General features: G+C 40.6%; 1 protein-coding gene across 5 annotated transcripts in view; it reads left to right on the top strand.

Annotated features, from left to right (window-relative positions):
* Positions 1–12,243, top strand: part of focad (focadhesin) — an 84,585-nt gene that overhangs the window by 22,501 nt on the left and 49,841 nt on the right. For 4 of the 5 annotated variants that reach the window (XM_032583189.1, XM_032583188.1, XM_032583187.1 and 1 more), the window contains 7 exons: positions 1,294–1,392; positions 5,736–5,837; positions 5,979–6,204; positions 7,749–7,955; positions 8,113–8,200; positions 9,739–9,932; positions 10,567–10,827. In XM_032583189.1, the coding sequence (XP_032439080.1) occupies positions 1,294–1,392; positions 5,736–5,837; positions 5,979–6,204; positions 7,749–7,955; positions 8,113–8,200; positions 9,739–9,932; positions 10,567–10,827 (1,177 nt within the window). Of the gene's footprint in view, positions 1–96; positions 467–1,293; positions 1,393–5,735; positions 5,838–5,978; positions 6,205–7,748; positions 7,956–8,112; positions 8,201–9,738; positions 9,933–10,566; positions 10,828–12,243 lie in introns of those variants that run through there. The other variant, XM_032583191.1, reaches the window with a different exon arrangement.

Here is a 12,243-nt window from a genome sequence, read left to right as displayed (position 1 = left end):
CCTTGTCATATGGCACTACACTATCTGATGATTTTCGTCAGCAGAGAGATCCTTTCTCTTTCCCATATTGCTTGAAACCTGTGGCCTGCTTAATAATGTGGAACAAGGATTAAATTTCCTTTAATTTCAATTAAGGTATGTTTCGTGTGAAGGCCTTTTGGGGGATAGTTGATGGCTTACAGGTAGAAACTTTTGTTCAGTTTTTCTGTCTTTTCTCTGAGTTTAATGTAACGTGAAGCGGGTAAGTGAGTGTCTAGAAAGGAGGGTATTTGAGTACCCAGGGTGTGAAAGGGTCTTTAAAGATACAACTAGCTCTGCATTGGAGTCATGAACTGACGTGCCGTGGAGTTCTAATCACATGCTGCAGGTTCTTCCACCCAGCATGCTGTGCAGCAGTGTTCTGGGTGGTTGGTCAGCAGCTGTTTGGGGAAACATGTAAAATACTGTAACTTAATGAGCTGTGGAGGTAAATTTAAGCTGTATTTATTTCATAAAGGGGACAATGCATATTAATCAACATGAATATATCACAGCAATATGCCAGAGTCAGAGAGGCAATTTTTTTTCTGTAGATTCCAAATAGGTTGTTGGAAGGGATTGAAAATTACAATTAAAATTAATATCAACTTACATGGCCTATGATTTATGACAGATTTCAATGTGTAGATAAAAGTAGTGTAGTTTATAGTAAACATAGCAAAAAATAAAAACAAGCCACATCTGTAAAAAAAGCAACAAAAAACTGTAAAAACATGAGATGATTAAAGTCATGGGTACAGTTTTAATTATCTAGTTAGCATTGCTTAAGGGATTTTCTGAAACAGTTCAACGATGTAATATTTCTTAATTCTAAAGGTAGTGTATTCCAAGAATTTGAACCCTGAACAAAAAATGACACTTAACCAAATGAACTTTTCCTAAATAGTAGTTGTCTCTACTGCTAACTGCTCTTGTATTATGTTTGATTTTAAATGTAAATGGACAAAGTCTTTCACCGGTAGTGGAGCCAAAATGTGAAGGACTTTCTGTACAAGTGTGGCCTCTGGATAAATTATTGTGTTTTTTCAGTTCAAAAAGTTATACTTGTATTTTACAAGAATATATGAATCATTGAGTTTCTCCTTGTTTTTAGTCTCCTGGTGTTTGTCCAAAGAGTGCCCTGTATACACAGGAATCCATCCCAGATGGAGTCTTTCTTCAGCAGCAGAACATTCTTGTGTGTGGTTAGTTATTCTGATTTAATTATATAATCTGGGATTGTTTTTTCTGTCTTTTATTCTTCACTGTGAACAGAAATGTTCAGGGGCTTATAAAGGTCATCGGGAGACTGCTGCAGATGCAAGCTGACCAGAGACAAGGGGACACAAACTTCACCTGTCCCTATTCTATCAGGTCAGTTTATACTCATGTTCATATTGGGTTGAAACCACTGAACTCAGTATTCATACTAAGAAAAACTCTTGATACCATCTTCAATACAGAAAGAAAGTTCTTTTGAGGCATATGAGACATTCTAGTTTGACCACAGTATGATGATGTGGTTGTTGTCTCAATTAGTGCAAAACCACTGCAGTAAATAGGAAATTCAGCAACTAGGTAAATGAAAAATATGTATTGATGATCTTGATGATGGCACTCATCAAAATGAGAAGCCATTGGTTTCTCAGTTGTTCACTGTATGTAGTTTTTATGACTTATTCTTGTGTTCTTATGATGTAAAGCACTTTAAATTGATTGATTGCAGACGCTTTCAAAACTATCAGATTGGTTTCTGATTTAGTATCATTTTTGGGGGGCGGGTTGAAAAGATGGGAGATTTCAGACTACCATCAATAAGTCGGATAGACAGTTTCCTAAGATGGGTTTACCTCTATTATATAGGTGATATAAAATCAAAGTTTTATTTTTCTAATTTTTTCGGTGTGGGATTGTTTTTATTGCAACTCAACTCTGAGCAAAAAGCAGCAAACTTTCAGATCGGTTTCAGCCTGATCCAGAAATCTGACCTTTGCTTCTGATTGTGGAGCAGCTAAAGACATCTTGGATGCTCAGAGAAATGTGAATGCTAAAGTCTGAAAAGTCAACATGACAAAGAAGACCAGCTCCCAGAAGCTTCCGTGTAACATTCAGGTCATGTTGGGAAGTTGTTTGCATCACTTCTGTGAGTGAACTTTGAGCTAAATTGATGTAGTTTGCTCCTCACCATGTGGACCGCAGTGGGAATGAAGGTCAGAAAACTGATGGAAGCCCTCACCTCAGAGACTTTTTGCCCTGAGGTGAGCAAAAATACACCACTGATGTATTTTGCAATTTAAACTTTAACAAATTAAGGACACAACAATATCAGAGTTGTAGAAATAATATAGGTCAGGCTATATTGTTGCATTTGGCCAGGCAGCCTGGACTGAACCAGCCCCCGCCATCTTCTTCTCTTTCACAACTTAGATGAGTACCTCTGCCAAGATCCTGGGGCTTCCTTAATCAGTTGCAGCGGGTGATCAAAAGAGCTTCTTGGTCTTTTTTTTTCTTTACCCTTCATGTTTATTTTGCTCCCTCTGCTCTTCATTTTCTTCCTTCTACATTGAAGCCTGTTCCTTTTTTTTGCTACGTTTCTCCCTCTAATCCTTGCTTTCTCCCAAAGCTCTGTGCATTTTTGCTCCCAGTTCATTCCCTTTGTCCGATCCCCTTCCATCTTGATTGTGGTGTCTTAGCTCCATCTGTCTGGAAGCCTTAACCTCCCTGGTGGGAAGATGAATGTGTTGAGGGCAGCAGGGTGGCGCCATTGGCCTGGCAGGCTGGCCAGTGATTGGTTGTGAGGGCTGGTACTGCTGGGTAACTGTAAATGCTGCAGGATTAATGAAGGATGCACACTGATGGCCATTGTTGGTCGTATGCTCAGAGCAGCCCTTTGCAATCTGCCACCGAGACGTGGAGTACTTTAGCCCCCAGCGGGATGAGGGGAGCTCCAGGCCTGTCTTGGTTTCATCATCTTGTTTCTCATGGGATGTTGACCTGGTTGTAGTGGTGCAGTCCATCCTGACTGCCCCCTGCAGGCCTTCCCACGTCATCTATCTGGCCTGTCTGCTCAGTCAAATGATAATCTGCACATTTGGGCTGAAATAAAGAACTGGACTGAGATGGGAGTTTTGTGACTGACCATTAATGTCTTCAGTAGAGTTTTTATTGTAGGTCTTATAACATAGCCGACATGCCTTCTAACTGAGCCGAGCTTCTTTCCCCAGTAACAACTTCCACACTGAAGAGTGTTGTTGTCTGTGCAATCAGACAGATCTTGCGTATGATGGGTTCACAAAAGAAAAAAAAATCTTACTAAAAAAAAAAATCTCGCTGTGTATGGTTGATCAAGCATAAAATTGTCTGACTCCTCCAATAAAGCAATTTCTCAGTGCATTTCTTATTGGCATGCCTGTTTATTATCTGTGTGAGATTATGCAGAATATTGATGCATTTCTAGAGATTTTACTCACAGATACCAATTTCTGGTTTTGTTTTTTAAAGTCTGAACCGCCGATTTTGTTTCTAATGTCTATAAAACATTCAAAATCATCTGGCATAATTCAGTTCTTTTTTTTTTTCAACAATTAATTGTTTCAAATGACTAGGGGAGCACTGATAATTCGGCTGGTCGATTAACTGGTCTTGATTTTCTTTATCTTTGGAGATTGGCGATTGATCAATACTTACATCAGAAACCGATCTTGTCTATTGATCTTGACTACCTATGCAAAATTTGGCCACTGTCCCCTTCTGCTCTGCCATGAGAGAGAACTGGCCGACAGACCTCCCACTAGGTCACATCTGCACATGTGCAGTTAATAATAGTGAACCCCCCTGTTGCCAACTTAGAGATTTTGTTGCTTTTTATTCTGACTTTTCAGATAGAAAAAAAAATCTGTTTTTAAAGATCATGATCAGCTCAGAACTGCAGTCAGTGCAGACCTAAGTATTACCTATAAATGAGCAAGTCACCACTTTGGTTTCTTGCAGCTTAGATACTGTATGTTAAGTTTTCATCATTTACACATTTCTGTAAGACAAGTCTGTGGGGGGCACTGAGTGGATCAGTTATTAGCATGGGCTCAACAAGTACAGAGGCCGTACATTAGCCAGGATTTGATTCCTGATACATTCGTCTTCTGCCTCTTTCTGCGCTCTTCTTTCTGTCAAACTGCTGTTCAATAAAAGGCAATAGTGCCAGAAATCTAAAAAAAAAAAAAAGTGAAAAAAATAAGATAGCTCCTCTAGGGTAGGTGTAACCTGAGGAAAGAAAAGAGGTTTTGGGGAAGGTGAGGAGGATATATCATCTGGTTATCTGCCAGTGATTTACTGGTGAACTTGGAATCAAACTAAAAAGAGTAGTAGTCTGCTCTTTACTCATTCTTTTGTGTGGCAGCTGAAAGTCTGATGGATGGGAGCCATGTTATAGCTGAGAGCCAGGAGATCGCCAAAGGGAACCCAAGGAAAGAGGACAGAGATGGTCAGATAGATTACACAATTTAAAGACTGAACAGACTGAACAAGAGAAAACGGTCTTGTCTGCATCACAGCCATGTTGTAAACCTTTGCAGGTACAGACATGCTCAGTCTGAGCGCTTCCATCTTTCTTTCTTTCTCTTTCTTTCTTTCTTTCTTTCTTTCTTTCTCCCTCCCTCCCTCCCTCGCTCCCTCCCTCGCTGATTGATGGAAGTCACTGGGGATGTGGACCTGCTGCTGGTGCTGACCCCCCACCAACAACACTGTTGTGTTAACCTCTGTCCTGCCGTGGGCTGGAGGGTTAACAACGGCTTCCACTTGGATTTGACCCTGGTGTTTGCTCTGCAATGACTGAATGAGCTAGTACAGGCTAACTGTTCTTTACAGGAAACAAGCTGAAGTGGTGAAACAGTCTGCTCACTCTGTTAACCACTGTAATCTATCTGAACAATACTTGGAAAATACGTTGACTGGCAAAGTATTCACACCTTTAAAGGGATTTTATGTGATCGTTGAGAAGGAGAAAGAAAGGAAAAGGTTTTCAAAGCTTTTTGTGAAAAAAATTCTGAGAAGTGTCTATAGATTCCACAACAGCTTCATCCCTCATGCCTTAATACTACTAAACTCCCATTAATTTCTTCTACATATTTATATTGATACTTCTTATTATTACTTATTTATTTTATTATTTTTGGAGCCTTGCAACAAAATTTTGTTGAATATGTACATGTAAATGAATGACAATAAAGTCTTATGTCTTTGTCTATTGCGCTCTTTTTGTTGCTGTTTGAGAAGTTGATAAATAGAAGGATAGAGTTGGCGACAGTGATGTGACTGTTGTTCACCGTGCTGTGTAGACATGACCTGGTGTTAGTCAGCATCTCTCACAGCAGAGAAGAAGAGTACTGACTGATTTTCAGACCTTTGAGGAGGAAAATAAGATCGATTGATAAAATCGAATTCATGTGTAAGTATCGGCTGATCTCCCAAAATGATCAACTTGGAGGGCTAATTTATGGGTTCACCCTATTTCTCATTATTAAGGGTGATTTTGTCTGATGGATGGTGCTTTATTGCAGACAGAACTCGTGTGTTTGTGGTGTTCCATCCTCCTTGTTGACTTGTTCAAACTCATGACATTTGGCCTCAGGCAGCTTCACAGACTCCATCTTGCTGTAATCGGGAATCTGTGGGGGAAACTATGAGAAGTGTTTGACTTTTGCTCCTTTGTTGCTGTGCAGGAGCTGTCCACACCCGTACATCACAGCGCTGGAAAACCGAGCAGACTGCTGGCCGGTGCTGCTGCTGGAGATCCATGACTTCATCTGTCAGGCTGCTGACAGGTAAGCATGGCTGAAGTGGGGGTCTCCCTCTGTCACCGCATGGGTTTGATGTATTCAGTTCCATGTGTAAGTGGTAACACTTCGTGGACAAATTCAAGTTTTATTAGTCAAATTACCTCATTCTATGGTTCTGTTTCCCAGGAATAAAGCGTCTTACATCAGCATGCTGGTTCCCTTCCTCCGGTATCTGTACTGCGAGCCTCAGAGGCAGTCCCAGCACGCACTGCTCCGACAGAGCCTGCTCAGGGTGCTGCTGCCCACAAAGCCAGGGGCTGGATGGATGCCCCAGAGCAAGGACCACAAGAACACTGCAGTGGTGTCTGAGAGCCTGCTGCTCTGCCTTTGTCAGCTGGTTTCATATTTACAGGTCACTGATGATCTGTTTTAATAAGAACTTTTTGCTTACTAGTTAATGGTGAATTAAAAAATTATTTGACTTGATTAAGGGCAGAGCGACAAATGGGCCGGCCAATAAATCGGCCCCGGTTTCCTCCATTTTGGAAAATCGCAATTGTTGGAAACTTGTTCCGACAATTGCTTGAAACTTGAAACCGATCTTTCCACCAATCTTGGGTCTGAAAATTATCCACTTTGCCATTTTGCTCTGCTGTGAGAGAAGGCTGATGACAGACCTGCCCACCAGGTCACATCTGCCCATGAGCGGTTAACAACAGTCACCCCACTGTTGCCAACACAGTGATTTTGGCGCTATATTTAGTGACTTTACAGACAAAAAATGTGCGTTGGCCAAAATTGGATTCGGCAGATAAGGCTTTTTAAAGATTAGGGATTAGCTAGAAAACTGCAATATGTGCTCCCTCAGACTGACTCTACAAAGTGCATAAGACAATTAAAGGAAAACAGATGTTTTAGTTCTTCGAATGTTGAGCTCACCTATGAGGTAGATTGGTCCAGTTTCCTCTGTTACAAATCATGAGTGAATATTTCCATGGTGACTTTTTCTCATTTTAACAAAACATAATTTCTTAAGGGCAGATGTTCTAGAATCTTTGGAAAGACATTTGGAAAAGATAAATTGTGAACATCAGAGCCGCTGCCCTAGGCTGACATGTTTTTGTGCTTGTAGAACCACTGCAAGCTGCCATCACCATGGAAGCAGTTACTGTGTCTGAATTGGTGACGGTAGAGGCAAATTCATACTTCCACCCAGTGACTGCAGCAGGTCGCGCATGAGGATCATGCGCCACCAAGGCAACCAGAGGATCTTTGATCATTTTCAGTTGATAGTTGTCTGAAATGATTAAAAATGCATTATTTAAGTCATCTCTGGAAGAGATTGGTTTGCAATTTACAGAAAGAGGAAATGATTAGCATAAAAACAAATTTTGCAGATTCTGTTAGCTGTTTGAATTCCATAAGTTTGTTTTGACAAATTGGAGCAACTAGCAGTTCAGTGAATATAGAGAACAGTGAGGAGGAGAGTGGACAACCCTGTCTGGTGCTTCTTTCAAGATTGGGAGACACACCAAGTTGGGTGTCTCTCCTTTGGCTGCCATTTCTCACTTTGAGAGGGTGAATATGGGAAAGTGGGCATATTGTGGGCGGGCTGTGTGTGTGCTGTGGTCAGGTATTGGGCATGCTGTGGGTATCCTGTAGACAGGCCGTGGGTGTCCTATGAGCACACATTAGCTCTGGACGACACTCCCATTATGTCATTTTGCATAAATACCTTTGGGTAAAAGTGGACCTTCAGTAAACCTGAACCAAGTATGCAGCCTTGAGGTACCCCCCATGTGATTTGTTTGCAATTAGACTTTTAATAGCTAAATGAAATAATAATACTTTTGGTACTTTATACTGTAATTATTGCCTGTGTAGAATGAAGGGCTATCGCATTCTGATTTTATACTTTACATGGTGGCTGAAAAAAGTTTCTGTTTGTCACTGCAGGTGGACAGTGTGGAGGCAGTGCTGGAATTGTGTGGATTTGTGGACGTTCTGCTTCAGGGTCTTATGGACGCCCCTGGAGAGCTCTGGGCAACGGAGAGAGCCAGACTGCTGGTGCAGCTGCTGTGTGCATGTCACCAATGCTTGAAGTTAAATGGAGACTGCAGACCGCTTCTCAGCCTAATACAGCAACTCCTCTCTGCATGCAAGGTCAGGTGCATTTTTATCAGATGCTGGATGAGTTGAAATTGCTATTCTCTCTGAACTACAAAGGAAGAGATTAATGATCATTATTAGGCTTCCAAAGAGTCTAATAATGAGCAGGATTCATATAAATAATGAATACCGCTACTTCTGTGTTCTGTAGGTGTGGCCAGTGGATGAGCTGATGATGGGTTTGGCCTTACTTCTGTGTGAGGCTCCTCCAGATCAGCAGAACAGCCTGTTTAGTCTGGGTAAGACTAAATCTATATAAAAATATTCCTCAGTGAAATGATGCCACGGTAGTTCAAATTGATCACCTTTATACCCAAAACACAACAAAGGAGTGTGTATTTGAACACAAAACGGCTGTACGTTTTAAGGTTTCAATCAGTCTATGTAAATGTAATATGTTTATACACATGGTAAGAGACATGAGACCCTCCTTCAATTCTATTGTTATGCACCAGAACATTCAGTTCAGTTCAAAAATACTTTATTATCCTAAAGTGATATTAAAAACTGTTATAACTCATATCATCCAAGTATTGTTAAAGAGTCATCGTGGATAGTGATGATGTGTGCGAGTCCTCAGTGAGTCTTACCAGAATGAACGGGAGTCATAATAATACAAGAAAAAGTCGTACGACAACAAAATCTAAATAAAAAACATGAGAATAAACTCATTACCAGAATAAAGTTGTAATATTAGGAAAATTAAAAAAAAATTTAACTACTACATAAAAAATTTAAATGAGGAATGTTGAGTGTCTTGTGAAGTTACTCTTTGATATCAGTTTTACACATAAGGAAATACGTTGTCTTTTGACACATCAGCATCAAGTTATTATTATCAGTAGCAGAACTTTGAAATGATTGACAACTGAGTTTTTATCAAACAAAGAGCTGCGGACTAGACGAACTTGTCTGTCAGAACTTTCTCATAATTTTACAACTTTATTGTGGCAATGTTGCATCTTTATTGTACTATTATGATTAAAAATTTCATTATGTGGCCATAATTCTTCATCGTAATTGTCCATATGCTCCAGTAACTACCATTGGTTTTAAAAGATATATATATATATATATACAGTATATATATATATATATATATATATATATATATATATATATATATATATATATATATATATATATAATATATACAGGGGTTGGACAATGAAACTGAAACACCTGGTTTTAGACCACAATAACTTATTAGTATGGTGTAGGGCCTCCTTTTGCGGTGAATCAGGATGACAATGCACCAATACACACAGCAAGACTGGTGAAAGATTGGTTTGATGAACATGAAAGTGAAGTTGAACATCTCCCATGGCCTGCACAGTCACCAGATCTAAATATTATTGAGCCACTTTGGGGTGTTTTGGAGGAGCGAGTCAGGAAACATTTTCCTCCACCAGCATCACGTCGTGACCTGGCCACTATCCTGCAAGAAGAATGGCTTAAAATCCCTCTGACCACTGTGCAGCACTTGTATATGTCATTCCCAAGACGAATTGACGCTGTATTGGCCGCAAAAGGAGGCCTTACACCATACTAATAAGTTATTGTGGTCTAAAACCAGGTGTTTCAGTTTCATTGTCCAACCCCTGTATATATATATATATATATATATATATATATATATATATATATATATATATATATAAATGTAGTCTGCTTGTCTGTTTTGGGTATAAATAAAGAATGGAAAAATATTTGATTTCTACTTCATTTATGTGGTTATTCTGACTTTGTTGTATAAAACTCTATTTTTTTCCTGCAGCTCTGTGTTTATCTCCAGAAAAAGCAGAGCTGTCTCATTGGCTAAGTCCAGTCCTGGTTCTTCCTGTGCTGCAGCTGCTCTCCTGCTCTCAGCTCACTGAGCCACTGGCTGACCCAGTGACGCACAGCTTAAACCAGAGTCTGGCCCACAGCTTGTTACGCAGCATCAACAAACCCACAAAAAAGGCCCGGCAGGTACCCAGCTTCTTTCTCAAACGTAACTTACTGCTGCTCATTCTGTCTCTGTTCAGGTGTTGAGAGAAAAACACAAGACTTTTTTATACACTGAATACATTCATCTGATTTAAGATATAGTTGCATAGAGCACTGGCAGGTTTTGTTTGGAGGTTAGTGATTGGAAACCAGCAGTCAGACAGAAGCAGCAAAAAGATCCACCAGCTACAGTCCTCATCGTGAGGGCTACATCCGAAGCTACATCTGCTCTGATTGATGTTTAGGAATGTAGTGCCATTCCTAAACATGGCACTACATTGCCATGTAGTGCCATATTTAGGAAGGTACTAACATGTTTAGGAAGGCACTAGCTGCACTGGATTTTTTGTAGTAACGGGGGCTGCATACAGATGCAGACAATCATTAAAAGTGTTATAAATCAGTCAAGATTTTTCAATGATGCACTACTACTACTACTTTGTGTTGGTTTGTTGTATCAAATCCCTTTAAAGTTGATTCATTGAAGTTTGTGGTTGTAATATGAAAAGGTCCATGAGGTAGGCATATTTTTACAATGTGTACATTGTCAATAAAACAGTTTTGAAATCTTATTCTGTTGTGTTTCCTTTTTAACCTCTGCTGTTCTCGTCCTCAGCCTGGCCCAACGCTGACCCTCCCTCTCAGCTCCTGGTACGCTGAGCTCAGCGTAGCTTTGTCCATATTGGGCAGAGTTTCCCATGATCCTTGTGCGGCCACTGATTGGCTGTTGGCTGTTACCTCTGCCCTAACGTCCAGCCAGCGCCTGTCCTCTTCCCTTGCTCTCATTGTGACTTACCTCCTTATCACGGCTCAGGAGGATATCTGCCTGCTGGCTTTGAAAGCAACCCAGGCCATCGCTGCTGCCGATCCCTGCCAGGTAGAAAATCTGAAGTATTTTGACATTTCTCAAAATCTACAGTCATAATAAATTAAAAAATAAGAAATGCTGATACTTTACCATAAAATGTAATGCACATTGTGTGTAGGCCTGTCGCGATAAACAATAAATCAATTAATCGCACGCTAAATTATAACTATCGACCTCATTTCAATTATCGGCTTTATCGTTTCTTCCGGTCTTTTTCTCTTTCTGTTGATGACACTGAATGAAAAAAGGCTCAACTCCGGTGCTCTCCACTGACCTCTCCCTTCCTCATTTCGTGTAGTGTGCGCCCAGCGCACACTATACGATCTTAGAGTTGTCGGCCTATTTTCAAAAAGAGACCACAAAATCCTAGGTATAACGGTTCGATTGTGCCTGGTGGTGTCCAACAATGGGTACAAAATAATGGCTACAAGTCCAGTTAACTAATTTTAAAATCAGACATTAGTCAATGCTTTACTGCAATCTATCTGCAATGCATGTGGCTAGTGTCAGTCCTGACTGAATGAAAATCATTATAACCTATTTATGTCACGTTAACGAAGAACAGCTGAAAAGTTACTGGGTTTATCAACTGCTCCAACTCCTCCGCTTGTCATTTCTATGTTCTTTGCACAAAATGTTGAATAACATTAATGCTGTTTCCACGTATCATCTCCAATGTCCGCTGGACTTCGGGTTGCGCTGTGTCAGCTGTTTGGGATTCCCTTCCGTAATTTCCCCTCAGAAAGCACGGAGGGGAATCCTCGCTTTCTGCGTTAATGCTCCCAGTCGGGGAAAACCCCTGATTTAGATCGGAGCTGTCGTGAAGTGGGGGTGAAGTGGTAGACCCAGGTTGAAGTGAAGGCAATGATGATTTAATGATGAAAATCTCAACAATCCAGACAGCACAGATGAGCAGAGGCAACGACTCACACTGGTAGTAACTGGACTCGACTTGAAGAGAACAGACAGAATAGATAGGACCTGACAGAGAAGACAGGTGGGTATAAATACACAAGGGGTAATCAAGGGAGCTAGACACAGCTGGGATCAATCAAGGGGGAGACAACACAGAGACTCAACTGACACAGAATCCTAAATAAACACACAGAAAAACTCAAATCCTTACAGGAGCGGCCTCGACGATCTACCGTAATATACCACACAGTACAGGATGATCGGTTACGAAATCGCAAGCGACAATCTTAGTACGCCCAACGTTCTAAGATTGTTGTAGGGGAAAAATCGGGGCAAAAAATTGTGTAGTGTAAACTATTGCATCAGGTAGTCAGATGTGCCCATCTTCTTTATTTATTTTTTTTCCATTTTTTTCTCCGAAGAGTTTTTGCGGCGCTAGTGACTCGTATTTTTTGCGACAGTAGGCAGACAGGAAAGAGGGCGAGGAGAGGGGGAAGACATGCGGCAAAG

The sequence above is a fragment of the Xiphophorus hellerii genome, chromosome 14 (genome assembly GCF_003331165.1).
Source record: "Xiphophorus hellerii strain 12219 chromosome 14, Xiphophorus_hellerii-4.1, whole genome shotgun sequence".
In the NCBI taxonomy this organism is placed as follows: Eukaryota; Metazoa; Chordata; class Actinopteri; order Cyprinodontiformes; family Poeciliidae; genus Xiphophorus; species Xiphophorus hellerii.
Note: the sequence above shows the minus strand (reverse complement) of the source record. Positions and strands in the feature narration are given on the sequence as shown.